General features: G+C 55.3%; 2 protein-coding genes across 9 annotated transcripts; one reads left to right on the plus strand and one right to left on the minus strand.

The window, feature by feature from the left end:
- The first annotated feature begins 1,820 nt into the window (after positions 1-1,820).
- STX1B (syntaxin 1B) lies at positions 1,821-17,878 on the plus strand. Of its 2 annotated transcripts, none has more exons than XM_019436292.2 (10): positions 1,821-2,117; positions 10,111-10,185; positions 10,387-10,486; positions 10,601-10,675; positions 13,193-13,266; positions 13,632-13,740; positions 13,922-13,995; positions 16,172-16,309; positions 16,410-16,520; positions 16,777-17,878. In XM_019436292.2, the coding sequence occupies exons 1-10, from the start codon at positions 2,088-2,090 to the stop codon at positions 16,855-16,857; spliced, it is 867 nt and encodes a 288-aa protein (XP_019291837.1). In that variant the 5' UTR covers positions 1,821-2,087; the 3' UTR covers positions 16,858-17,878. The 2 variants fall into 2 exon arrangements, with proteins under 2 accessions (XP_019291837.1, XP_019291836.1); XM_019436291.2 differs by lacking the exon at positions 1,821-2,117 and adding an exon at positions 9,632-9,688.
- Positions 17,879-20,333: 2,455 nt separating this feature from the next.
- HSD3B7 (hydroxy-delta-5-steroid dehydrogenase, 3 beta- and steroid delta-isomerase 7) lies at positions 20,334-23,959 on the minus strand. Of its 7 annotated transcripts, none has more exons than XM_053894512.1 (8): positions 23,838-23,957; positions 23,316-23,483; positions 22,950-23,105; positions 22,595-22,703; positions 22,198-22,297; positions 21,875-22,037; positions 21,079-21,380; positions 20,334-20,604 (listed from the first exon to the last, which is right to left on the minus strand). In XM_053894512.1, exons 2-8 carry the CDS (start codon positions 23,479-23,481, stop codon positions 20,599-20,601), a joined length of 1,002 nt encoding a protein of 333 aa, XP_053750487.1. In that variant the 5' UTR covers positions 23,482-23,483; positions 23,838-23,957; the 3' UTR covers positions 20,334-20,598. The 7 variants fall into 7 exon arrangements, with proteins under 7 accessions (XP_053750487.1, XP_053750486.1, XP_053750485.1 ...); XM_053894511.1 differs by having other exon boundaries at positions 20,995-21,380; positions 23,838-23,956; XM_053894510.1 differs by having other exon boundaries at positions 20,920-21,380; positions 23,838-23,956.
- Between the last annotated feature and the right edge of the window lie 425 nt (positions 23,960-24,384).

The following is a 24,384-nucleotide window of genomic DNA, read 5'->3' on the forward strand; positions in this document are numbered from 1 at the left end:
TTGGAAGTTCCATCAAAGCCCTGGCCTCACTCACTATAGTTATGGATCTACTCATGTTTCTGATGACATCTTTCACCTCTGTGTTCTTGGTGCCCAGCTCAGTGCTCAGGCTTGTAGTAGGTGCCGCCTTTGAGGAGGAGGACCTGGCTTGCAGGTATAGATGTGGGTACTGTAGGCAAGTAGGTGCCGCTGACCCTGGGAAGTAAGAGAGTAAAGAAGAGAAGAGAACCCAGAGCAGGGCCCAGGAAACCCTGATGTAGAGGGGTTGTGGGAGAAAGGAAGGATCTGGAAGGAGGCTGGGAAACAATATTCAGAGTTGGGGGGCGGAGGGACTGGGCATGAGAGGCAGGAGGCAGGCTGGGAGCCAGGGAGGAGAGGGTTTCAGGAAGAGAGAGGTCTAGGCAAATTATGGAAAGAGCCCAAATGTCCATTGACTGATGAATGGATAGAGAAGATGTGGTATGTATATACGATGGGCTATTACTCGGTGATCAAAAAGAATGAAATCTTGCCATTTGCAACAATGTGGATGGAACTCAAATGTATTATGCTAAGCGAAATAAGTCAGTCAGAGAAACATAAATATCATATGATTTCACTCACATGTGGAATTTAAGAAACAAAACAGATGAACATAGGGGAAGGGAAGGAAAAATAAGATAAAACCAGAGAGGGAGGGAAACCATAAGAGACTCTTAAAAACAGAGAACAAACTAAGGGTTGCTGGAGGGGAGGTGGGTGGGGGGATGGGCTAAAAGGGTGATGGGCATTAAGGAGGGCGTCTGTTGGGATGAGCACTGGCTGTTATGTGTAAGTGATGAATCAACAAATTCTACTCCTGTATTGGATTTAAGTTTAAAAAAGAGAGAGGGAGAGAGGTCATAAGGGTCCTATGTCACTGAAAGATCATGAAGGGTAAGGTCCCTGACTAGTGGTCGATGGATTTGGCATCAAGGAGGTGATCAAGTAACTTGGCAAAAGCAGGTTTAAGGCCTGTCAGGGGCCAAAGCTCCACTGCAGGGGTGGAGCAATTGGTGTGATGTTAAAATATGGAGAAGGGGAGAGGAGAGGTGGGCATCAAGGAGAAGGACACAGGGTACTTGGACCTTCAGGTGTACCTTCATTCCCCTCCCAATGAGGACAAATTTTGTTTTCAACATTCAGAGCCATGTAAAGATAGGCCAAGAGTTCTGGTAAGGTAGTGAGCCCCCTGTCCTTGGAGGTAGACAAGCAGAGCTCTGAGACCCATCGCTGTCACAGAGCAGGCAAGGCTGTGCAAAATAAATCCCAAAACAAACAAGTCCCTGTCCTTCCAGGCTTGGCTGATTCCTTGCATCACAAAAGCCACCTAGAGGGTCGGTTTTGCTATTTCTAGTGTCCAAAGAACCTCCTGCAGGGACACATACACAGAGGTGGTCGTGCACACGCTTGCACAGATACTCACAGATACCAAACATAAAATCTATCTATATCTCCTGGTGTAAAGGGATCCACAGCAACCCTTCCCTGGGTTATTCCCTGAATTCATTCCTTTACCCCCTTTCTGCCATCACCACCGCCCCCCCCAACCCAGCAGCTCGCTGCCTCCCGCCGCATCTCCTCTGCCTCTCTCCGAATCTCTCCCTGCTTCTCTGGTTCTGCCCTTCCCCACCCCCCTCTAGGCCTCTCCACTCCCCCTCTCCCTGGGTCCCCCTCCCCCGGACTACAACCCCCAGGCGCCCCCAGCCCCGGGCGCTGCGCATGCCCCCTGCTCCCCGCCCCCTCCCGGTTCCCCCCTCCCTCCCTTCCTCCTTACCTCCCTCCGCCCCCCTCCCCCGCGCTTCGGCTCCCGCATCCCTCCATCCGAGCCTGTGCCGCAGCCGCATCGCCACCGCAGCCCCGGCAGAGCCGAGCCCGGCCCAGGCCCCTGCCCCTGCCCGGCCCTCGGCTCGCCACCCCCGGCCCCGCCCCCGTCCGCGGGCCCCCCCCCAGCGGCTCCGGTGCCCCCCGGCGCCCCCAGACTCCGGCCTCCAGCACCGAGGCAGGAGGCAGGGAGCAGCAGCAGAGGCAGGAGGACGAGGAGGAGGAGGAGGAGGAGCCGTCGCAGGATGAAGGATCGGACTCAGGAGCTGCGGAGTGTGAGCTTGGGGGTGGGGAAATGGGGGGGCGGGACCCCAATATTGGGGGAGCGCGTGGGGGTGGAGTGGGGGAGGTGCTGGGACATGGGGGCAAATGATGGGACTGGAGGTTGGTAGTAGGGGCACCCCAGTATCTGGAGGCACCTGATGTCTCCAATGAACCTGCATTTTGGGGACAGCGGCTGGAAGAGGTTGGAGGCCATTAAGACTCAAGGGGGCAGGAGAGATTTCAGGGGCCTTGGATACCCACATTCCCAGGAGAGCCCTGGGGTCAAATCTGGGGATGGGAGAGAGTGAACATCAGGAGAGAATTGGAGGGTACTGTCTGTCATCCCCTGGGCAGATTTGCGGAATGAGAAAGATGGGGGCGGTTACTGGGCCAGGCTGAGTCTAGCGGGACCCAGATTTGGGGGGTGCTCTGGGGAAGGACACAGGTTGGGCCAGAGATGCCAACACCTGGCAGCGAATGAAGTGGATGTTTGTGTGTGCACGCGTGTGTTGCTCCCTGTGGGGAGGGGGCACCTCTCAGAGGCAGGGAGGGAAGTGGTGGCCTCAGGAGACAGCCAGAGGGCCAAGGCCTGAGATTGGGTGACCCCAGAGGTGGGAGTTGGGGCTGCAGAGGAGAGGGGGAGGAGGTTCCATGCACAGGGCCACGGAACTGGGTTTTGTGACATGGACTGCTTTGCTGGGGGGAATTGGGGCATTCTGAACAGTCAGGGGCAGGTTGATGTGGACCCCTGGTCTGCAGGCCTGAAGAGGCCTAGCTCCAGGAGTCTGGCCAGGCAGTATGTGTTTGGGTGACAGGGGGAGGAGGGCGGCACTGATGTCCGCAGTGAAGGCTGCTATTTGGAGGGGCTGGGGAGTGGGGGCTTGATGAGAATGGTTTCTAGGGTAGGGAGAATGCTGGGGGATTTGTAGAAATGACCTGGGGGCCCAGGAGGCAAAGCTGACAGCTTGCTCTGTGCTCCAGGCCTGTGGTGTGATGTTACTAAAGTACTAGCCCCGGCCATGATGTATCCTGATGCACTGGGTCTCTCTCAGGAGGAGCCTGTTGGTGGTTCCCTGCTCCCAGGGTTGTTACCCCATTTGACAGATGAGGAGACTGAGGTTTGGAGGTAGCAGGAACTTGTCCAAGGTCACCAAGCAAGTGGGTGGGAGGATCAGACTGGAATCTGGGTTTCCAGTCTGGCAAGTTGACATGTGTCTCTGCTTTTTTGGTCTTTGAAACAGAAGTCTGAACACTGGGGGTAAAAAGCTCTGTCTTTGGAGAGCCCCTGGATATGGGGGTGGGAAACCAGATTACAGAAAACAAGAGGAAGGGGCTTGAAGATAAGTGACTGTCATCTCTGGGGAAAGACGGGTTGGCAAATGAGAAGGAAGAAGAAACTGGTGGTTGAATAGGGAATTTTGAAGTTTTCTTTATTAAACTTCCACTGAATGTAAGGGTCAGGCATCTAGAAAATGGCAATAATAAAAACAACTAACCCCCTAGTGCCAGATATTGTTTTGAGTGTTTTATTCATATTTACTCATTTTGATCCTCACCTCAACCCTGGTACTAGTCTGATTCCATTTTACAGATAAGGAAATTGAGGCCCAGAGACATTAAGTATCAGGGATCAGCGTTCTGGATCAGAGTCACATAGCTAGTAAAAGGCAGGCAAGCAGCTGGCTCCATCACTGGTGCTCTAAACTCCCTTTCTCTCGCCATGCACTTTTCAAAGCAGGTTGCTGTTTGTAATCTCATTGGACCCTCACTGACCTCCTGGTAAGGTATGTGGACTAAGAGACTACCTCATTTTAAAGCTGAGGAAACTGATGCCCAGAGTGGTGAAATAACTTGCCCAAGGTCACACAGCCATCAAGTGAGGAATGTGAATTTGAACCCAGATCCCCTGCTGCCAGCACAATTCTATCACTCTAAAACCCAGAGAAATGGAAAGCCATTGAGGTGAGGTAGTGGTGAAATCGTGGTATTATTGGGGGGGGGGGGACGGGGAAGCTCCAAGACAAGGATGGAAGGGGAGGCAGGGCATGGAGTCCTCTTCCACATGGGTGAGGGAGGCAAGAAGGCCTGTCTGCTGGGGCTGCAGGGGGTAGGCAGTGTTGGGGGGGGGGTGGCATGGAGGGGTAAAAGGAGTTGGGTAAGTGCTGGTGGCTCTGGTGTTAGTCACAGCTCAGAGAGACTGGAGATTTGGGAGGGGGTGGGTGGGGTGGGGAGAAGCTGCCAGATGTAAGGAGTGCAAGGGTCTCCCCATCAGAGTTGAGAGCGAGGAGACTGGGAAGCAGGAGAGACCGGGCAGGGTGTGGGAGGCCTGGTTAAGAGGTCTCTGAGATGCTGAGAGTAGTGGGGGGCAGTAGTGGGAGGGGATGTCAGCTCAGGGGACCTGATCATCTTCCCAACATTACTTTCGAGTTCCTCTGGGAACTCAGATCTGTTTATCAAATACCCTGTGAGGGCACAGATTTGGGAGTCAGACTGTCTGGGTTCAAATCCTAGCTTTGCTACTTCCTGTGTCACCTTGGGTTAAGTTTCTTAACCTCTCTGGTCCTCAGTTTCTTCATGTTTGAATTGGGAGTAATAATAGTACCCGTTTGCAGGATTGTCCCAAGGATTGAAATTAGGTAATATCAAAAAGTACCAAGAAGGGGCCTGGGCACAGCAGGGCCCTGTGAGTGTTTATTATTCCACATTTGACTTGCTTGTTTCCCTTGAACCTCATATCAGCCCCCTGGGATGGGCAGGATGTGACCCCTAATTTATTTTGGAGTAGATTGAGGGCCAGAGAGGCAACCGGACCAAGGTCAAACAGCTATTAATGGCAGAGCTAGTGTTGAACCAGGGTTTTCTGTTTTCCAGTTCACCGAGCACCTTTGGGCATGAGTTGGGAGGTGCTGGACTGGAGTGGAGGCTATGATGGGGAGTTAATCCGCTGGATTGTTGTCCCAGGGTCCAAGGAGCAGGGCCAGGGTCAGGGCCAGGGCTCAAGAGGAGAGAACGGGAGCAAGTGAGTTGGAGAGGAAGATTAGGGAGGGAGAGAAGCCTGTGGGGTTGCATGGTGGACTGTGGAGTGGGAAGGCAGGAGGCCTGGGGGGTGGGGAAGATGAGGCCTGTAGGGAAGGAGGCTCGAATTTGAGGCCGGGTGGGAATGGGGGCCGTTAAAGGACAAGTCACACACTCTAAGGACAGGAACTGAGTCATCTATGTAGTACTCAGGTATGGGATAGGCACAGTGAGGACTTTCAGTGGTAGACCTGAAATAGTGAAAGAGCAGCCCCGTGTGAGAGGGCAGGGATCAGGAGAACCCTGGTGATGGACCACTGCCCCCCAGCTGCACAGGGTGCATTTCTGCTGTGCAAGCACAGCAAGTTCACCCCTGCCTCAGGGCTTTTGCACTTGCTGTTCCTTCTGTTGGTCCCCCAGTTTTGAACACTCTTCCCTCTGCCTGGACCACTATTCCCTCTGACTTGAATTCTGTGTCATCAAATGTCACCCACCCCCAGAAAGGCCCTCCCTGACCATCCTGGGCCACCCCTGATAGGCGTTTCTCCCTCTCACTGGGTTCATCTCCCTCCTTGCCAGTTAGCATAGCCTGAAATCGTCTTGTTCATTCTTCGTCTCCCTCCGATAGAACGTCAGCTCCTTGGAGGTAGGACCTTCTTCCTGTCTTGTCCACCTCTGTGTTCTCAGCAGCAGCTAGAGAACTTGGCTCAGCTCATACATAGCTGCCAGGTGAATGAATGATTCAGTGGGGCACAGGGAGGATGAGGAAGGGAGTAGGTGGGTAAGGAGGGAGGGCAGAGCGGCAAGGTTGGGGGAGGGAGGGCGATGCTGGGTGCTGGGAGGGCAGAGAGGCCCAGTCAGGGAGACAGATGGACAGGAGTGGGGGTGCGGTGGAGAGAGGCTGCTGCCTCTAGATCAAATGATGTTTGCACCCCTGAGGAGCACCTGTGAGCATGTGTGTGCGGTGCGCATTGGCACACGTGTGTTTACATACACACACGCACACTCTGACTTTTCTGTCACCCAACACCAGGCTCTCTCTGCCTCTGTGTTAGTCACCTTCTTACCATCTGTCTCTGATCTCTGATCTCTGACCTGCTAGCTCACTCTGTCCCCCTCCTTCCATCCACGCATCTGTCTATGTGGTCTCCCCACACCAACGTACACGAGGGCCCTTGTATCTCTGATGGGGAAAGACTGAAGCTAGAGACTTGGATCTGATGCCCCCTATTCCCAAGGCGGTTCCAGAAGGTGCCCAGGACCTCTGCACTCTGTCACTTCATCCTTTCAAGCACTTGAGGAATTGGTGAGTAGGAAGAGCAGCGACTGTGAGTTTAAACCCAGGTGCCGCCCTGTCAGCACCCCATACAGCACCCACTGGATAATCTTGAGCAAGTCACTTAATCTCTCCGTGCCTCAGTTTCCTCATCTGTCAAATGGGTATAAGAATCGTATCTACTTCATGGAGTGGTTATAAGAGACACTCAAGGCACTTTGGACAGGGCCCAACTCACTGCAATCTGTAAACATGTGTTAGATTTCTTATCTTCTTCATTTTGCATATGAGGAAACTGAAGCTTGAATTGTCTGTAAAGCAGATCGAGCGCATACAATCATCTTTTTCTGGGTAATCTCATCTGCGCATAGCCTGCATTCTTTTAGGCTGGCCAACTTCTTCCAGAAATGGAGGCCATGCTCATTAGCGAACATGCACACTGCAGAGCAGGGAGGGCCCTTGGTGCACCAGGCTGCCCTTTTTGCAAATGAACTGGGGCTCAGAGAAGGACTGAGATTTGCCTAGGATCACAGAATAGGGCAAGGGAAGGTAGAACTCCTGGCTTCCTGTCTGGGCTCTTCCTGCAGCCTGGCCCCTTACTGGTTATCTCCCCTGGCCACAGGAGTTCAGCAGTACTGGAGACACAGCAGAGCAGGACCTCGGGGACAGATCCTGGGATTAGCACCAGGCAAGTCAAGTCTCACCTCTGGCCTTATTTGCTGTGAAGCCTTAGGCAGGTCAGGCAACCTTTCTGAGCCTGTTTCTTCATCTATAACATGGGAGGGGCGGCAGGTAATAGCCAACCCTCACTAAACACTGCTTCTCTCTGGCAGCATTAGGCATTTTTCCTGCCTGGTTTCATTGCCTCCACCTGCCCAGCATTTGGAGTAGACGTTATCGCCATTCAGTGAATGCAGAGGCTGAAGCTCAGAAGGCAGAAATCTTATGGCTTTGCAGCTGCTAACCTGGGCAAGTTCTTCAGCCTCTCTGTGCCTCAGTTTCCCCATCTATAAAAGGGGGCTATAATAATATCTACCTCAGGAGGCTATTGTAAGAATTAAAGGGACAAATGTACACACAGGGCATAGAATGGTGCCCAGCTCGTTCTAACACGCTTTGTAAATGTTTGCCATAATTATAATTACGCTAGCCAGTGATCTTTATAGACTTTACATAAAGATTAAATGAGATGACAAGAATATAAGACCCATGTGGAAGGTGTTATTATAAAATAATATTTTCCTAGGATTTCGGGGCACAGAGCCTCACCCAGATTGGGCCTTAGCAGGAGCTGAGCTGAGCGAGAAAACATGTGGTGGCAGAGTTGGTGGAAGGAGGTGGCCTGGTCTCAAGCCTTAGAAGGGGCCGTGGGGGAGGTCTGTCTTAGATGCCTATGATTTCCAGCCCATTCAGCCCAGGTGCCCTTGGACAAGTCACTTCCCTTCTCCCCCTCTGACCTCCTGTTCCCTCATCTGTGAAATGGGGACGCTGATATTTGCTCAGCCTCTCTCTCAGGGCTGTGTGGTGAGGATCCAAAGGGATTATAGATGGAAAAGTGTTTGTACCCTGTAGAGGATTATTAGCTCTCGGGCCTCTACCTTTCTTCTTCTCTCAAGGACAAGTCAACAGGCAGCCAGGGATGTCCCAGGGCAGAACCTAAGGGAACTGGCTCTGGGAACAACAGTAGAGAGGGAAATTAGACTTTAGAAAATCAAAAGTCAGTGTGGGAAAGGGACAGAACAGGAAAGTTCCCAGGCACCTGAGCCAGAGACACGCCTCATGACCAGTGGGCAGCTGGGCAGAGGGCCGAAGTCAGAGAAGTGGCGGAGGAATGGCTTTGGCTGTAGGGGAGGGAGACCTTGCGGGGCAACTGGCTTGAGGACACAGTATCAGGGGAAGCCAGTGGGTCCTCAGAGATGAGATGAGCATCCCAGAGCCTCTCTGGGCCAAAGTTTATCGGGATAGCCCTGGGTCTGGTGGAGACTTGAGAAGCCTGACGTCCTATCAGAGTCCCCGAGCCCGGCCTGGTATTACCTCTCCTTCCGAGGGCAGCTGTGGGCAGACGGAGGAGCCTCCCTTTCCCAGGGGATGTTTGGGATGGTCTGGAAATTAAATGTAAGTGCTGAACACATTTTCTGACATGGGGTGGGGCCCAGCGTCTGTGGGGAGAATCCCTTGAGTTCCATTTGGGCAGGAAGCTGGGGTGGCATTGAGAGTGTGCAGCTGGAGGGCTCCTCCCGGTGCTGCTGGGGCTCTGCTGATTCCGAGTTCACTTGGCTGCCTAGATTGCATCTAGGTCCCATCTGGCTCTGTCTAGGTTCGATCTGAGCTTGTCTGGGATCTGTCTGCCCCGAGTCTAGTTCGGTCGAAGCCTGTCTGGTTTCTGTCAGATCCTGTCTGTGATCTGCTCGGACCCTGTTGAGGTTCCGTGTGAGTGCTTGTCTTTAGATCCCAACAGGCTCTACCCCAAGTGGACACTTTTGGATCCTGTCTTGATTTCATTCAGGCTTTTGTAGTCAGATTATTTTGGCTAGGTTCTTTCTGGAGGTCCGGGTGAACTCTGTTTCAATTTCTACTGGGGCCGATTAGAGCTCCTCATGTAATTAAGCTCGACAGGCTCAGCTTTTGTCCTCAGACTTCTGTCCCAAGCAGAGAAGAGTCTCAAGCCCAGAGTGTGTAGCACTGGGGAGCCCACCCTGTCCCCTCTCTTCTTTCCCAGCTCTGAATGAGTGTGCCGACCTGAGGGTCAGAGAGGCACAGAGGGCCCTCCCGAATGTCCCTGGGGGTGCCACACGTGTCAGAGGGCAGCTTTGCCGTGTGTGGGTGAACGTCAGCATGTCAGCGTCTCTCCGTGTGGGTGTCAGTGGGCCTATTTCTGTGTGTCTTGTGTGTCAGCCCTTCTGTCCGTGTCACTGGTCTGTCTGACGGTGGCGGTGGCGGTGGCGGTGTGGGTGGGTAAATCCCTTTGTGTCTCTGAGCCCTGGGGGTGGAGGGCTGAGCAGCTGCAGGTTGCAACTGGGAAATCCAAGCAAGTGAGAGTAGGTGGGTGTGAAGTTGGGAGAGGCTGGATGAAAGAAGTGAATACGAGGGGCAGAGCAGCTGAGGGGGTGAGCGCAGGCAGCGGGAGGAAGACGCAGGGAGCCGGGGAGGTGGGGGTGCTGCCTGTGGCTCTCCTCCAGCCCTCCCTGGACTTGACTGCTTGCTCAACTTGGCGCCCGCAGCTGGCAGTGAAGTGACCTTGCACAGGGGATGTGGCTGCGGCTGGCAGGGTGGAAGCTGGAGGGGAGCAAAGTAAGGCCTGGGCAGGAGCAGCCGGAAGGGATGGTGGACAGGGTCAGGATCCTGGGCCTCCATTCCAGACCCCAGATGTTGCAAGGCTGACATTTAGCCAGTTCATATGATACCGGTTCACAGCAGCTGTCCTGAGTGTCACCCACCTCCAGGGTGACTGGGCCAATTCCACCCTTGAGAGGGTGCCTTTTTCTGATTCCCTCCACCCTGTCCTTTGGGCTGTTGGCCACCTGGCTTCCGGGACCCCGTTCCACAAGAGAGCCAGTGTTCATTCTGACCGCTTGGTGCCCTTGCGTATGACCTGCATATGACCTGCCCCCCCGCATATGACCTCTCCCAAGACCTCTGCTCTGAGCCTAAAGCTGGGAGCATCAGACTCGGGGTAAGGACTGTTCATGGATTCTGCCTTTCTTGCCTCCCAGGCGAAAGACAGTGATGATGAAGAGGAGGTGGTCCATGTGGATCGGGATCACTTCATGGATGAGTTCTTTGAACAGGTAACTGAGCTTCCGATGCTCTCAGACCCAGAAGCTGGCCCCCAGCCAACAACTTCCTTTGCCCTGTTCCCGCCCCTGCTCTCCACTTCTACACCCCCTTGGCCCTTAGATCTTGCCCATTTACCTGAACCCTGACTGAGCCCCCGGGGTCCCCTGCCTGGCTCAGCGACTTGGCTGGGTATAGCTGATTTGCTGCTCCAGGTGGAAGAGATCCGGGGCTGCATTGAGAAGCTGTCAGAGGATGTAGAGCAAGTGAAAAAACAGCACAGTGCCATCCTGGCCGCCCCCAACCCAGATGAGAGTGAGTGCTGCTTCTGGGTGGCTGTAAGGGGGATGGGGTTAGACAAGTAAGGGAGTGGGGTAGGGGGTCTGGGCTCCCGTCCGTACGTGTCATCCTCTCTGGCTCTGTCCCCAGAGACCAAACAGGAGCTGGAGGACCTCACCGCAGACATCAAGAAGACTGCCAACAAGGTTCGGTCCAAGTTGAAAGGTGAGGAATGCAATCCCCAGACTAAGGAGGAAAACAACTGTGCCCTCGTTGGACCAAACATGCCTTTCTATAAGGAACGTCTACAAATTTCCAGGACCCAGATTCCTAAACAGTGAGAAAGCACAAAACCCCCAGATTCCCCTCCTTGCTCCAGATTCTTTGGAGAAAGATACACAACAAGGAAGTGAGGGAGGGGGGGTTTTGTCCAAGTTGCGTCTGCACTCTGCTGGATCCATCAGCATGAAGGTCCACCAGAAAATACAGTCTACCAAGTGGCTTTAGTTTCATTAAATCCTTATTTCTCCAGAACAGGTGCCGGGCCTAGCGCTAAGCACCCAGTAGGTGGGCTCAGCAAATGCTTCTGAATTGGTATCGTCGGCTCAGGACAGATTGGGCTGTGTGGCTGACATCAGGAGCTGGCAAGCTTTCAGGAGGGACCTGCCAAATGCTTATGTATTTGCTCTAATTTAAGGACTTGGGTGCTGGTAATAACCACCTTCCCTCAAAGCATTGTGGGTTGGGAACCTCCTTGTCTGCTGGTGCCAGGGGAATAGCAGTGTTACCGTGAGGTGGTAATTCAGTATCAGAAAACATTTGCCAGGCACCTACTTTGTCTGAGGCACATTGCTGGGCTTTGGGGAAGAGGTGTCATGTCGGATGCCTGGCCTTGAGCATACTAACCTTTGTCCAGAGAGAGGAGAACAGGGACTCCATGCCTTCCCCGAGTCAGTGGGAGGTCATGTGTGAGCCTCCAGTGCTGATCTGTAAAAATAAGCCCTCTTTACACTTGTGTGCTGGAAAGGAAAATGGCCCAAACTGGGAGCGCATTAAGTACAAATCCAGACAGACGGAGTTCAACTTCCATCATCAACTCAGTTCTGGACAGCTTCCATCATCAACACATTCCTCACCTCAACTTTCTCATTGGTACAGTAAGAAAAACAGAAGCAATTTCAAAGCAGGTTTTTGGTTTTGTGTGTGTGGTTTTTTTTGTAGCAATTTTTTTTTCCCCTAAATGAAATCTTACAGAGAACTCCAGTATATACAGCACGTAAAAGTCATGCTGTTCTGGCTGTACTGGGGTTGGGAGACCCAGGGCCCTACCCGCCTCGCCTCCCCTTTACTCCTGGCAACAGTCCTTGAAGTTCTTTCTCAGAAGCAGGGTTCCATGGAACACCATTTAAAAATTCCTGGGCTCAAAGATTTCTTTGGGCCCATTGAGCTCTGACCTTAACACTCTCTATAAGACCAAGAGGTGGCTCCATGGATCATGAGTCCAGGAACAGACCAAGAAAAAACCCAGAGACAGTAGGAGTGATGTAGAGAAGCTGACCTTCCAGGCCTCCAGAAAAAGAGAGGAAATTTTCTTCTTCTCCATCTTTCTCCAGCCATTTTGGTGGCATGAGCTTGGGCTTTGTGTGTGACCTTGGGTCAGTTGTTTTACCCATTTGAACCTCAGCTTCTAGTGTAAAACATGGACTGAATTCCTAGGATTGTTGTAAGAAGTCAGTGAGGTCCTGTAAAGGCCCCCTCACTCCATGGCTTGGCTCCAGTCCCAAGTCTGACAATAGGGTCCCAGTACGGGCCGGAGGCTCTGACTTCCCTGGGTGTGTGTTCCTGTGCTTTTCCAGCAGCAGGTGGGCCAGAGGTGTCACTCAGTTACTGTGCCCACCATTGCAGGTAGGGGAGCATCGGGGGTGCTATTCAGCCCCATATCTCCCCTGCTGCCAGAACAGAGAAGTGATGTTCTCAAGAATGGCCTGGAGGCCCTTCCAGGTCTGGAGGGCCTGGTTGATTCATCCCTGCTGCATTTTCAGAGCACTGTAGATCTTATCACACACAAGCTCTTTTTTAGAAAATCTGAATGATAGATGTTAGGAGTGCATGATCCAGAAGCAGGAATCCCAGTTCATCTGTGCAGCTTTCCCAGAACATCTTGTAGAAGTGAGAATTCCCAAATTAGGGGTCACCTTGCAGGGCTGGGGGAGAGCTATTTTCTATTGGAACATCCCTCCCTCACCCTAGGATTTTGGAAGAAAAGGGCGGCCACTAGAACCTGACTCACCTGGAAGTGCCTGCCTTCTGCCAGAAAAACCTCAGGATGGGTTCCTGCCCTCTTTCCAGAGGCCGTAGGAAATGGAGAGTTCTCCACATACTGGAGACCCTCCAGTGGACTGGGCCCACACCCCCTCAGTGGGGTTAAGCACGAGTTACAGCTGTGGGACTTTCCAAGACCCAGCACTTCCTCCTGAACAAGTAGCCCCTTTCTGTCTGGTGACCCGCGAACCCTCAACCTCCCCTCCTACCTGCCTTCCAGACGCCCTGAAACGTCTGTCCCTCTATTCACCCGCCTCCTGCCCCTGCCCCTTGGATCCTCTACTGTCTGCCCTCGCCATGGGTGTGACATCTCTTCACAGGCCTGGGGCCTGCCTCGGGGTGTCGACCTTTCCTACGTCCCGGACCCCTGCCCCACATGCCCCGGGTCTCCCGCCGGTCACTGCACCCTCTCTCCCGTAGCGATCGAGCAAAGCATTGAACAAGAGGAGGGGCTGAACCGTTCCTCCGCGGACCTGCGCATCCGCAAGACCCAGGTAGGAGGTGGCAGCCTGGCGGGGTTGGGGGGGAGCCGGATCCGACGGGGGAGGACTCCTGGCGGGAGCCAGGCGAAAAGACAGTGGGCGGGCCAGAGCCGAGCAAAGCGCTGGGCGTGGCCAGTGAGGAGCCTGGGCGGGGTTATGGCGGGAGGGCGGGGCTGGGCCCTGTCTCCCAGCTCTGGTTGGGACCCCGCTGGTTAGCGAGTTGAATGGGGGACCTGGCGCGGGGGCGTCCAGGGGCTGAGTAATTGTCTAGGGTTGGGATCGCAGCGCGAGTTAAAGAAGGGCCATAGGCCATCTCGGCTCTTCCCCCCTCCACTGCCTCCTTGACCCCTCCTGATGTGTCTGTACCCCTACCCTAGCACTCCACACTCTCCCGGAAGTTCGTGGAAGTAATGACCGAATATAATGCGACCCAGTCCAAGTACCGGGACCGCTGCAAGGACCGGATCCAGCGGCAGCTGGAGATCAGTGCGTGTGCCCCCTTTCAAAATCCCCAGGCTTGCCCCAGCCCTCTTCCAGGCCCTTCCTCTCCCTGGAGACCTTAAGGCCAGGTGGGGGGAGGGTGGGCTCCTGGGCCTCTGCCCCATCCCACTACTTCAGGCCCCCAGACTGGCCCAGTCCCTGAGCAGGGAGGGCTTTCTCTCCACAGCTGGAAGGACCACGACGAACGAAGAACTGGAAGACATGCTGGAGAGCGGGAAGTTGGCCATCTTCACCGATGATGTGAGCCCCGGGTGGGGGTGGGTCTGGTTTTGGAAAACATTTACTCTCTTCCCTCCCCAAGCCGAGGCCAAGCTAAGGTCCTAAATCCACCGTGGAATAACAAAGAGTGGGAAGCCAGGACCTGGAACCGGGGAATTCCATGGGAGCAGAGCAGGAAGGCACCCCCATAAAAAAGGCCAACCTTTTGAGTAACCAGATAATGTTCTAAGCCCTTTACATATTGACAGTTACCTGCTACCTCATTCAGCCCTCACCACCACCCTCCGAGGCAGCCAGATTTCAGCGATGGGGTTAAATAACTTGTCTAAGGCCCCAGAGCCAGGATCCGGACCTGCGGTCTCCTGTCAGGGCTGGGGCTCTTCAGTGCTAAGATACACTACTCCCTCCTGAAGCGGGTCATTTCACCAAATGACTAATTTGCCTACATGGTGAAAAAAATTTTTAAAGTACCAGTTTTACTTTTGCTGACATTTTGCACCCTGCCCTTGTCATCTTCAGTGTGACTGGATGGGCTTCCCCACTGTAGTTCTTTCTCTTTGTAGATTTTGCCTTGGCCTGCCCAGTTCTGTCTCCCTGCTTCTGCTGGCAGAATGGCTCTGGTTTAGATTTCTAGACCAGAATTCAAGTATGTTCAGTGACTATCTAGCAGTTTTTAGTAAATTGTTATTTAGAGAACTGATCTTTGTTAAATTAGCTTTGAGCAATTGATTAGGGCCCGTTAACCTGGAGCCCTCCCAAACAGCTCTGCCCAGTCTCTCTGTCTGAGAACGGAGAGGAGCTTGGTGGGTTCCAAGAGGACAGAACTGATCCCCGCCAGCAAAGCCACCATAACTGCAATGCAAACGCATCATTACAATGCAGGGTGGTTGGGATCTTGCCTGAGGGATGCCCTGCCTGCAGACAGGCCCTAAGGTAGTGGTTAACTACTGGAGTCAGGGAAAGATTCCTGGGGGGAGTAGCATTGAGCTGTGCTTTAAGAAACAAGGAACATTTGGACATGGTGAGATGGGCAAAGGGCCCACTAGACAAAGGGTACAGATTGAACAAAGACAGGGAGAGGGAACCACTTGCCAAACAGCCATTGAATGATTTGGGCTCATAGAGGATATGTAGGAGATGAGGGCAGAAAGGGAGACTGAGCCTGGCTAGAGTAAAGGTGTGTAACCTGTGGTGGTGGAGAGTGGGGAGGAATAGAGGAGAGCCCTGGAGGGTTTTAGAGCAGAGGAGTGGCTCCTCATGGAGCCTGAACAGTGAGGAGTTTGGGAAGAGAGTGGCCTGGCTCAGGCCAGGTTGTCTGCGGGGAGGAGGTATATCTGATTGTGGGTTGGGATCTCTCTCTTCCCCTGACTCTTGAGGGCTACAGTGCATTTCTTTTTTTTTCTTTTTTAATGTTTATTTATTCTTGAGAGAGAGAGAGAGAGAGAGAGAGAGAGAGAGAGATACAGAGAATGAGCAGGGGAGGGGCAGAGAGGGAGACCCAGAATCCGAAGTAGGCTCCAGGCTCTAGGCCCTGGGCTGTCAGCACAGAGCCTGATGCGGGGCTCGAACTCATGGACCACGAGATCATGACCTGAGCCAAAGTCGGACGCTCAACCGACTGAGCCACCCAGGTGCTCCAGTGCATTTCTTTATTAGTTCTCCCCCATCTAATGTCACAGGGGCTCCAGAGTGGGCACTCTGCCTTCTCCTCTAGTCCTCCTCTCCTACTTGCTTTCACTGTTGTGTCCTCTTTCTTTACCCTGTCTGCCTTTGACCAGATGGGTGCCCCCGAAGCTAGTGGTGGCTCTGCACCCCTATCTCTCTCCTCCCTGGGCTTCCCAGATGTGTGTGTGTTAGAGGAAGCCCTGGGTGAGGTGGTGGGCTCAGGTTGGTTTTTATTTCTTGTACCTTAACAGGCCTCTGTTAGTGCCTTACTGTGTGCCAGGGACTGTTGTAATCAGCGTATACATATCAACTCACTTAATGTGCACAACTGTGGGAGGTGGGCACTGCTATTATCCACCTTTTCTAGGTGTGGAAACCGAGGCCTAGAAAGGTTAAACGGTTTGCCCACAGTTAGAGCTGGTAAATGACAGTCGGATTTGAACCCAGATGCTCTGGCTGCAGAATCCAAACTCATGGGAGTTAAGGGTGGTCTGCAGCTCCTCCCCCCTGTCCCCCACCCCCATTGCCCTAGATCAAAATGGACTCGCAGATGACAAAGCAGGCACTGAATGAGATCGAGACGAGGCACAACGAGATCATCAAACTGGAAACCAGCATCCGAGAGCTGCATGACATGTTTGTGGACATGGCCATGCTCGTGGAAAGCCAGGTACTGCCTTTCCCGCACATTCTAGGAGTCTGCCCTACGTCCCTGGGGTTCTTTCCTTTAGCCCAACCCCTACCCTGTCCTGTGCACATCTCCTCTGCAGGGTGAGATGATTGACCGCATTGAGTACAACGTGGAACATTCCGTGGACTATGTGGAGCGAGCTGTGTCTGACACCAAGAAAGCTGTGAAATATCAGAGCAAGGCCCGGAGGGTGAGCTGGGGCGGGTGGGCCTGTGGGACAGGTGGGCTGGGCTGAGCGGTCGGGGCAGGGCTCAGGCCAGGGCTGAGGTGAGTGATGAAATCCAGAGGGAGGCCTTATCTCTGGCTCTGACCTCTTCCTTTTTCTGTTTTCTCTCCCCTCCTCTTTTTCCTTACACCTGCTTCCCCATCTTTCCCTGCATCTGTCTGTCTCCCTTTATCTCTCTGTCTCTCTCCTCCTTCCTCCCTGTCACCCTTTCTGCCTGCAGAAGAAAATCATGATCATCATTTGCTGTGTGGTGCTGGGGGTGGTCTTGGCGTCATCCATTGGGGGGACGCTGGGCTTGTAGGCCCCCCCATCTCTCCCAGACCCTTCCCCCACCACATTGGGAGCAATACCCCCACCATCCCCTTCCATCCCCTGCTCCAGGCTCACCCCCAAGACAGACCCAGGCAGCCCCCCCTTCCCACCCCCCGTCAGACCCTGGAGTCCCTGGACCTCACCCCGCCATGGACCACCCCTGCCCCCGCACGTAGATAGCAGCAGGCGTGATTACACATGCACACCAACATGCATGCCGCCAGCACATGCTCGAGACGTGTGGACACCCCAGCGTGTGTGTGTACGTGTGTAGATGTGTGTGGAAACACCAAATCACCCTTCTGCCCCCCCCCCCCCCCCCCCCCCCCGCCTCAGGTCTGTGTGTCTTCTGAGCTTCCCCCTTTCACTTGGGTTGTTGTGTGTAGACTGTGGCCGGGTATAACACAGCAGCCCACCAAGCCCCGCTCTGTCTTCTGTGAATAGATGCGTGTGTGTGTGTGTGTGTGTGTGTGGCCACAGATCCACAGACGCACAATTCGCGTACATGGAATTTTGCGTTTGAGTGTTTGAATCCAACACAACAGCACTTCTTCCACGGATCCCCACCTCCCCCATGTCTGCTATAGGTAGGGCCGGTCGTGAGTGTACAGACGCTCACACTCACATTCCCAGAGGATCCAGGTGGGCCCAGACACACACGGGCCATGGCAGACACCCCAGTGTGATGTGAAGCAGACCCTCCTGGCTTAGGCACCCCAGGGGCTGGCACGTGTCCCAGGGAGCGTGTGTGTGCATGTGTGTGCATTGTGAGCCTGTGGAGTTTAGCCAAGGTGAGTGGAAGTGTGTAAATAAGCTAGCTCGGCCTGTGTATACGTGTGCATTTCCCCCAGCAGGTAATGTGAGGAATACGTGTGTGTGTGCGTGCGCGTGTGTCTCAAGGACGTGCCTGAAATTTGATGGGTCTTCTCCTCGGACAGAGCTCTCCATATTGTGCGCTGGACACCCATTTTGGGTAGGCCCAAAAATACACATTTCTGTGCTATGTGGAATACGTCTGTGTGAGAGTGTGTGCGCGTGTGCCCACGTGTGTGTCTAGAGGCTTTCTACATGGTGTGTTTCTGCCCGCCTGTGTGTTATATGCACACACGTTTGTCTTTAAAGACGCGTGCCCCGTCCAGGTTTGTTTATCTGGACGTATCTGCCCTCTCCCTCTCTCCCCAGAGCTGCTGACCAACATCTGGTGTGGTCACACACCGTCCCATCAACATTGTGCAACTGCAGCTTCCTGCCCTGCCAGGTTTCAGAGCCCCTGTGCACACGTGCCCACACGCCTGTGTTTCTCTGTGTCTCTGCCAGAGGGTAGACCTTTGTTGAGAGCGGGTGCACCTCGGTGTGCTCACGCATGTCCGGGCTGAGGGGGCCTCGTGCGGGGGGCCCACTGAGGCACATACATACACACAGGAACATGCATGCTCCCACGGGCGTGGTGCCCTTTCAGGCTGCACCCACTTGCATGTAGATGCCACCCAAAAGGGCTATTTGTGGGAAATGTTACTGACGAGGCGAATGTCAAGGGCCACCCCAGACAGATCGAAAATTAGGGCATTCCTGCCTTCCACACATTTACCTCCGAACTGGCCAGGGCTTGTCCTCACCACCACATCTGACACTCTGGACTCTGACTCAGGGACTGGAACTGTTATTTCAGGAATACTGGAATGGCCGGTTGGCAGCAGCCACTCAGGGCGAGCCGAGTCCCAGGACCCATCCCCTGCCGAAATGTTGGCAATAGCTATCCCCCACCCCCCTGCCCGTCCCCTGGGTTGAGATTGAAGGTGAGGGCACAGGCCCGAGCTTCTGAGGGTGAAGAAAGGGCCCACTCCTCCCTCACTGTGTAGACAGCACATGCACTATGCGTGGAGGGTTGGGGGGTAAGGTTGGTGGCCGGGCCGCAGGAGATGCATGAGCAAAGGACCCACATATACAGGATTGAACACACAAGAAGTACGCCCTGCCCCAGGGTTGGGTGTGTGTGTGCAGATTGTCTCCTGGGGTCCCACTTCATGTGATGTGGTGTGTGTGTGTGTGTGAGAGAGAGAGAGAGAGAGAGAGAGAGGGAGACAAAGACACAGGGAGACAATGCGGATGTGACCTTCTGGAACACAATACCCCTCCCACCCTCACCCAGCTCAAGTAGCTTGACCCTACTTGAGCTGTGTGAGCCCTGCCTGTGTGACGCCAATATATGTAACCCCCCAAGGTGGGCTCTGTTGAGGAGGGGAGCCTGTCTGTCCCTTCCAAGAATGTCCTTCTTCAGGACAGGCAGTTTGCCCCAGTGTCTGATTACAGCCCTCCTGCTCCCCTCTCAGGCTTCTTTGGGGACATCAGAGCAGGCCCCAGCATCCCCACCCTTTTTCCTTCCTGCTGCCTAGCCAGGACACCCTTGTGGCCCCGGTGTTTCCAGAATTCCTACAGCCTTGGGGCCACAAGAACGAGGGTGGAGCCACGGCTGGAATGATGCTGTTGCCTCCTTGAGTGGTATTAGGCCCATAGCTGTCCATTCCTGGGTCTCCATTGGACTAGAGGATCCCCGAGGGTCTGCTGTGCCCCACCTTCTGCAAGTCCCACAGGTCATACGATGTGTTTGCTTGTTGGCTGCCGTGTCTGTACGTGTCCTGGAATGTTGTCTGGGGGCTGGTGGCTTTCGCATGTTCTTGGACGAGTGTGCTGCTCACCCTCCGTGCACCTACGACCTCCAAGCCCATGTGTGCCCTGTGGGTGGTCCTGGGCCTGGCCAGGGCTCGCTGCTTCCCCGTCCCCTTTCTCCCTAGCCCCGCCTCTCATGAAGCACACTGCGTGTCCATCCCATGTGCCTGTGGGTCGATGCACGCTCTTGCCACGCCTTGAGCGTGTGTACATGATGTGTTCTATGCATTCACCCTGTCCCCCCAGCCTGCCCCGCAGAGGACAAGATGGGTGGCGCCCGGCTCCCTTCTTCCCCCCACCGCCCCCTTCCCGCTGTGCAGCCGTGTGCGTTGGCGTGTGTTTCCGTGTCGCTGGCGTGTCACGTGATGTAGCCGTGTTTGCTGACATGAGCCCTTGCCCCTCCTGTTTCTCCGTTGGTTTCTAGAGCTCTTTCCCTTTCCTCCCCAGAGGGGACAGGACTCCTGGGGCCTGGCTGGGGGCCCAGAGCCAGGCCACCCTCTCCTGTTAGCCCTCAGAGTCCCATTTCTCTCTATTGGTGACCAAGTTGCAAATGGATAAAACACAGGAAAATTCTGCCCCGCCCCCTGCCCTGCATGTCCTGTCCCCAGAGCCCCCCCACCCCCACCCCCACCCCGGGCCGGGTCGGGCCCCGTGGGACGGGAGAAATAGCAACCAATCCAACAGCGGGCGTGCTGTGTGCTCACTTCCTTCTGTCCCCACACGGGACGGGCGCCGTGGGGAAGGGGGAGACATGGTGGGAGGCGGGAGGGAGACCTGGACAGGCAGATGGGCACAGGCTTGGATAAGGAACTTTAATCTAGGGCTTGGCCAGGTACAGCATTACCAGGGCATCCTCAGGCAGAGATCGAACGTTACTGCAGGAACTAATTTGGGTGGAGGGGTGGGAAGAAGGGAAAATACACAGATTTGCGTAGGCTTCATTGGAAAGAGCTGTCCAAAGGTGATCAGTGTTTGAAAATAATGGGACTGTGATCCCTGAGGGAGGGCCAAAGGTGGTGACAGGAGCCAGAAAGTATCTTCACTCTGAATCCAGGCCTGAGGGTCACACCTGGACACAAGAAAGCCAGCATGAAGCCCATGGAACTCCTACTCACTTCCTGCTCGAAAAGCCAGAAATGGGATGGGCGGTTGAGAACATCAGGGGAATCAGACATCCGCCAACCAGCCATCAGGCCTGGGTTGAGAGTGAAGACATGCCTGCCCCAAAACCCTGCCCTAGAACTTAGACGCATCAGGACATGGACTGAAGGCTCATGGGATTAAAACTGTGGAGAGCTGTAGGATAACCAGTGTGGCACCAGACCCCTCTTCCAGCTCTAGAATGCAGCCTTCCCTCCCCACCCAGGGTTTGAGGGCTCTGGACCTGGATGGATGTGCCATGCTGGGCTCCAGGGCCCCAGCTCCACTGCTAAGGGGCTGAACCCTCCACGGCCTGTACCCAGCGGATGGTGCGGGTCCGGCTGTCCTCCCACGAGAATAGGGGCTTGTAGCCGAAATGGCGCTGGGCTTTGTCGGTGCTCACGGTGAAGGTGGTGTTGGCCACGGCCAGCGTGTAGGGGTTGAGCAGGGGGGCGTAGAGCAGCAGTGGCCGCAGCAGCCACTGCAGCAGGGCATTGAGAGTAGCCAGGAGCATCAGCAGCCAGTAGGGCACCAGCAGGCGGGTGTCCACCAGCCGCAGCCCACAGGGGCCCAGGAACTCCATGTTGAAGTCCTCGTAGCTCTTATAGGGTGATTCGTCATAGCAGAAGTACACCTGGCCGCCCATCAGCGCAGCTCGCTGCTCCAGCTCTTGGGCTACCAGCACGTGCATCCAGGCCACATTGCCTGCCAGTGGAGGAGGGGAGGCGAATGTGCCCCTGAGTGCCCTGGAGACGACGCAGACGCTGCTCTCCCCTGGGCAGGCCCGTGTCCAAGCCACACCCCCTCCGTGGGCTCACGTAGGCACGCCCACATAACCACAGCGCGGGTGAAGGGTGCTTTCTCCTCTGCCCTGTAGCCACTTGCCCTCCCGGGCCGGCCTGCATGGATGCTACTTCTTCTGCTGGCCCTGTGTAGATGCTGCCCCTGTCCTCTCCTGGGGAGGGGCCGCTCCCGTAATTGCAGTCCTGTCCTCAGCCTGTGGCATGTTTTCTACGTTAGCCTTCCCAACTCACACAACTGCAGTTTCCTCTGCGGCCGGCGCAGACAAAGCCTGCGTCTCTGTCTACTCTGGTCCACATATGGCTCACCCTTTTCTAGCCAGGGCACACACCGCCCACCCGGGACCACATGGGTCCTGCCCTGTTCTTAGCCTGCCTGCTGTGTAGGCTGGGCCTTACCCACATAGACCCGGCTGTGCTCCACAGAGGCTGGGATGGCCCGGAAGAGCCGACCCCCCAGACGAAGGCCCTGGTGGTAGAAGTCCCTCATGATCTGGTGGCCTTCGCCGTAGATGCCAGTGGGACGCAGGGCACATGTCACCAAGGACAGTCCCCCATGGACCTGGGGGCAAAAGGCAGGCACGGCTAAGACCTAGGACCCAGAGGCCTGAACTGGCCTCCTCAACCTGGAGATTGGATACAAAAAAGTCCTGCTGGCCCTGGCTCTGCCTCTGACCAGGAGCCCTCCACACCCCCACTTTGTGTCTCTTCTCCTGTCTCACCTTCCTTCCATTGGCTTCCAGGACCAGCCGTTCAGCTTGGGCCTTGCTGCAAGGGTAAGGGTGTCTGTGTATTGCTTCATATGGGGTGTCTTCATTGCCCCTAGTTGGGGGAGAGGGAAAATTCTTTTTTTTTTAATGTTTTACTTATTTTGAGAGAGAGAGAGAGAGAGAGATCAGGGAGGGGCAGAGAGAAAGAGAATCCCAAGCAGGCTCCATGCCGCCAGCGCGGAGCCCGATGTGGGGCTCGACCTCAGGGTTCGTGAAATCACGACCTAAGCCCAGATCAAGAGTGGGACCCTCAGCCGACTGAGCCACCCAGGTGCCCTGGGGAGAGGGAAAGGTCTTAATGCTGAGGGGAGATGGGGCTCTTACAGTATCGAGGGGAACCTCAGCTTACCTGTAGAAGGGGTGGCCTTTGATATTGGGCCCCACAACTTCCATGCTGCTCGTGTAGACCAGGAACCGTGTTCCAGTCTGCACACAAGCCTCAATCACGTTTTTTGTGCCTGGGAGAGGTGGTGGGGAGAGGGTGTACCCGAGCTAAAACTTCCTCCCTCTCTGCATCTTTCCTACCCACCCCCATCCCCAATTTGGGTGAGGGCCCGTGGCTTCCTTCCCCAGGTCCCACAGCAGGTCAGTGAGGGCTGCTGACCTGCTATTACAGGGGCAGGAGTACCCAGAGGACAGGTTTCCACAGGAGGATCACAGAAGTCAAGGTCAAAGAGGGGGTGGGGAACAAACAGCCACCTCACCCTGGACGTTGACCTCATAGATGGTCTCAGGACTGGCCCTCCCAAACACATCCACCAGCCCAGCTGTGTGGATGACCACGTGGGCTCCAGCTACAGCCGCTGCCACCTCATGGGCCTGGGTCACATCCCCCTGGATGGCGGTCACCTGCACGGGCCCTGGTAGGGATAGGAGCAGGCAGAGGCAGTGTCAGAGCTGGGGCCACCGGCCAGCTGCTGGGTTCAGCCTACACCCTCGGGAGCCACATGTTCCCAGCGTGACTCATTCATCCCATCCATGTGCACCGGAAGACATAAACAGGCATCATCTTTTCCACCACGGCAAAGGGAGTCCACCCACCACCCCCGTTCCCTCTGCTCCACGATCACCTGTCTTCAGCTCCTCCAGCCAGGGACCCAGGTGCAGGTCAAAGACCCGCAGCTCATAGAGCCGGGGTTCCCGCTGCAGTAGCATCCGCACCACATGCTCCCCTAGGAAGCCGCAGCCACCTGTGACCAGGTACACCAGCTTCCGGGTCTCCGCAGAGTCTGCCATGCCTGGCTGGGGAGGAGAACCGGAGTTGCCTGCCATCACCTACCCCGGTGCCAGCAGCTCACCTGTTACTCCTAGACAGGGCCTCTGGCCCAGTGGACTGGATCAGCGATCCAGGGGCCGGAGCTGCTCTTGGAGGCTGCAGCGGCCAGGCTAACCCACCCTCTGACTGCAGTTAGTGAGATAAGAAGGGGGAGGGCCTGGCATTTGGGAAGGGCTCAGGGTTTGAGCTGGAGGGGGAGGTTCTGGGACAAAAATGGAGGGTAGGAGTTAAGGGGCTGGGAAGGAAGGGAGAGGGAGATGGGGAAGACTGTAACTAGGGAAAGGGGCCCGTGGGCCCCGGCATCACCTCTGCCTACCTGCAGCCACAGTCCCAGGGTGCCCAAACTGGCCACCGGAGGAGGGACCCTCTTCTCTCGGCGCCTGGGCCAGCCGACCAACACACCGTCCCCTTCCGCTTGCTCCTCCCTCCTGGCCCATTCCAGGAACAGACACCAGCCCAGCCTCCACCCCTCTGTCCCCCGCACTCTTGCCATAGGGCGCCCCCTGGTGGCCACTCTGTACTCCACTGCCATCTGGTTCCAGCAAAGAACTTGGGGAAGGGGCTGGGGAAGCCAGACCAGCTGGGTGGCTACTGAGGATGGAGCAGGTGGGGTGACCTCATTGCCACTGCATGATGTCAGTCCTTCCCTTTTGCTGGATTTCCCAGGATGCCAGAAGCCCAGCAGTAACTGTGGTTCTGGGAAGGGAAGAGAGGCCTGACCTTGGCCCAGCTCTGGCTGACCTTGGTGGGGGATTTCTGGATGACTATTCCTGCCTATTAGGTGACCCAGAACAATGGTGGTTGAGTCTGTAGGTCTACCCACCCCACACTTCAGGTCATCCACTTCCCCCTCTCTTCACTTG

This window comes from Panthera pardus, unplaced genomic scaffold (genome assembly GCF_024362965.1).
Source record: "Panthera pardus isolate Hobbes unplaced genomic scaffold, ASM2436296v1 HiC_scaffold_5, whole genome shotgun sequence".
NCBI classification, from domain to species: Eukaryota; Metazoa; Chordata; class Mammalia; order Carnivora; family Felidae; genus Panthera; species Panthera pardus.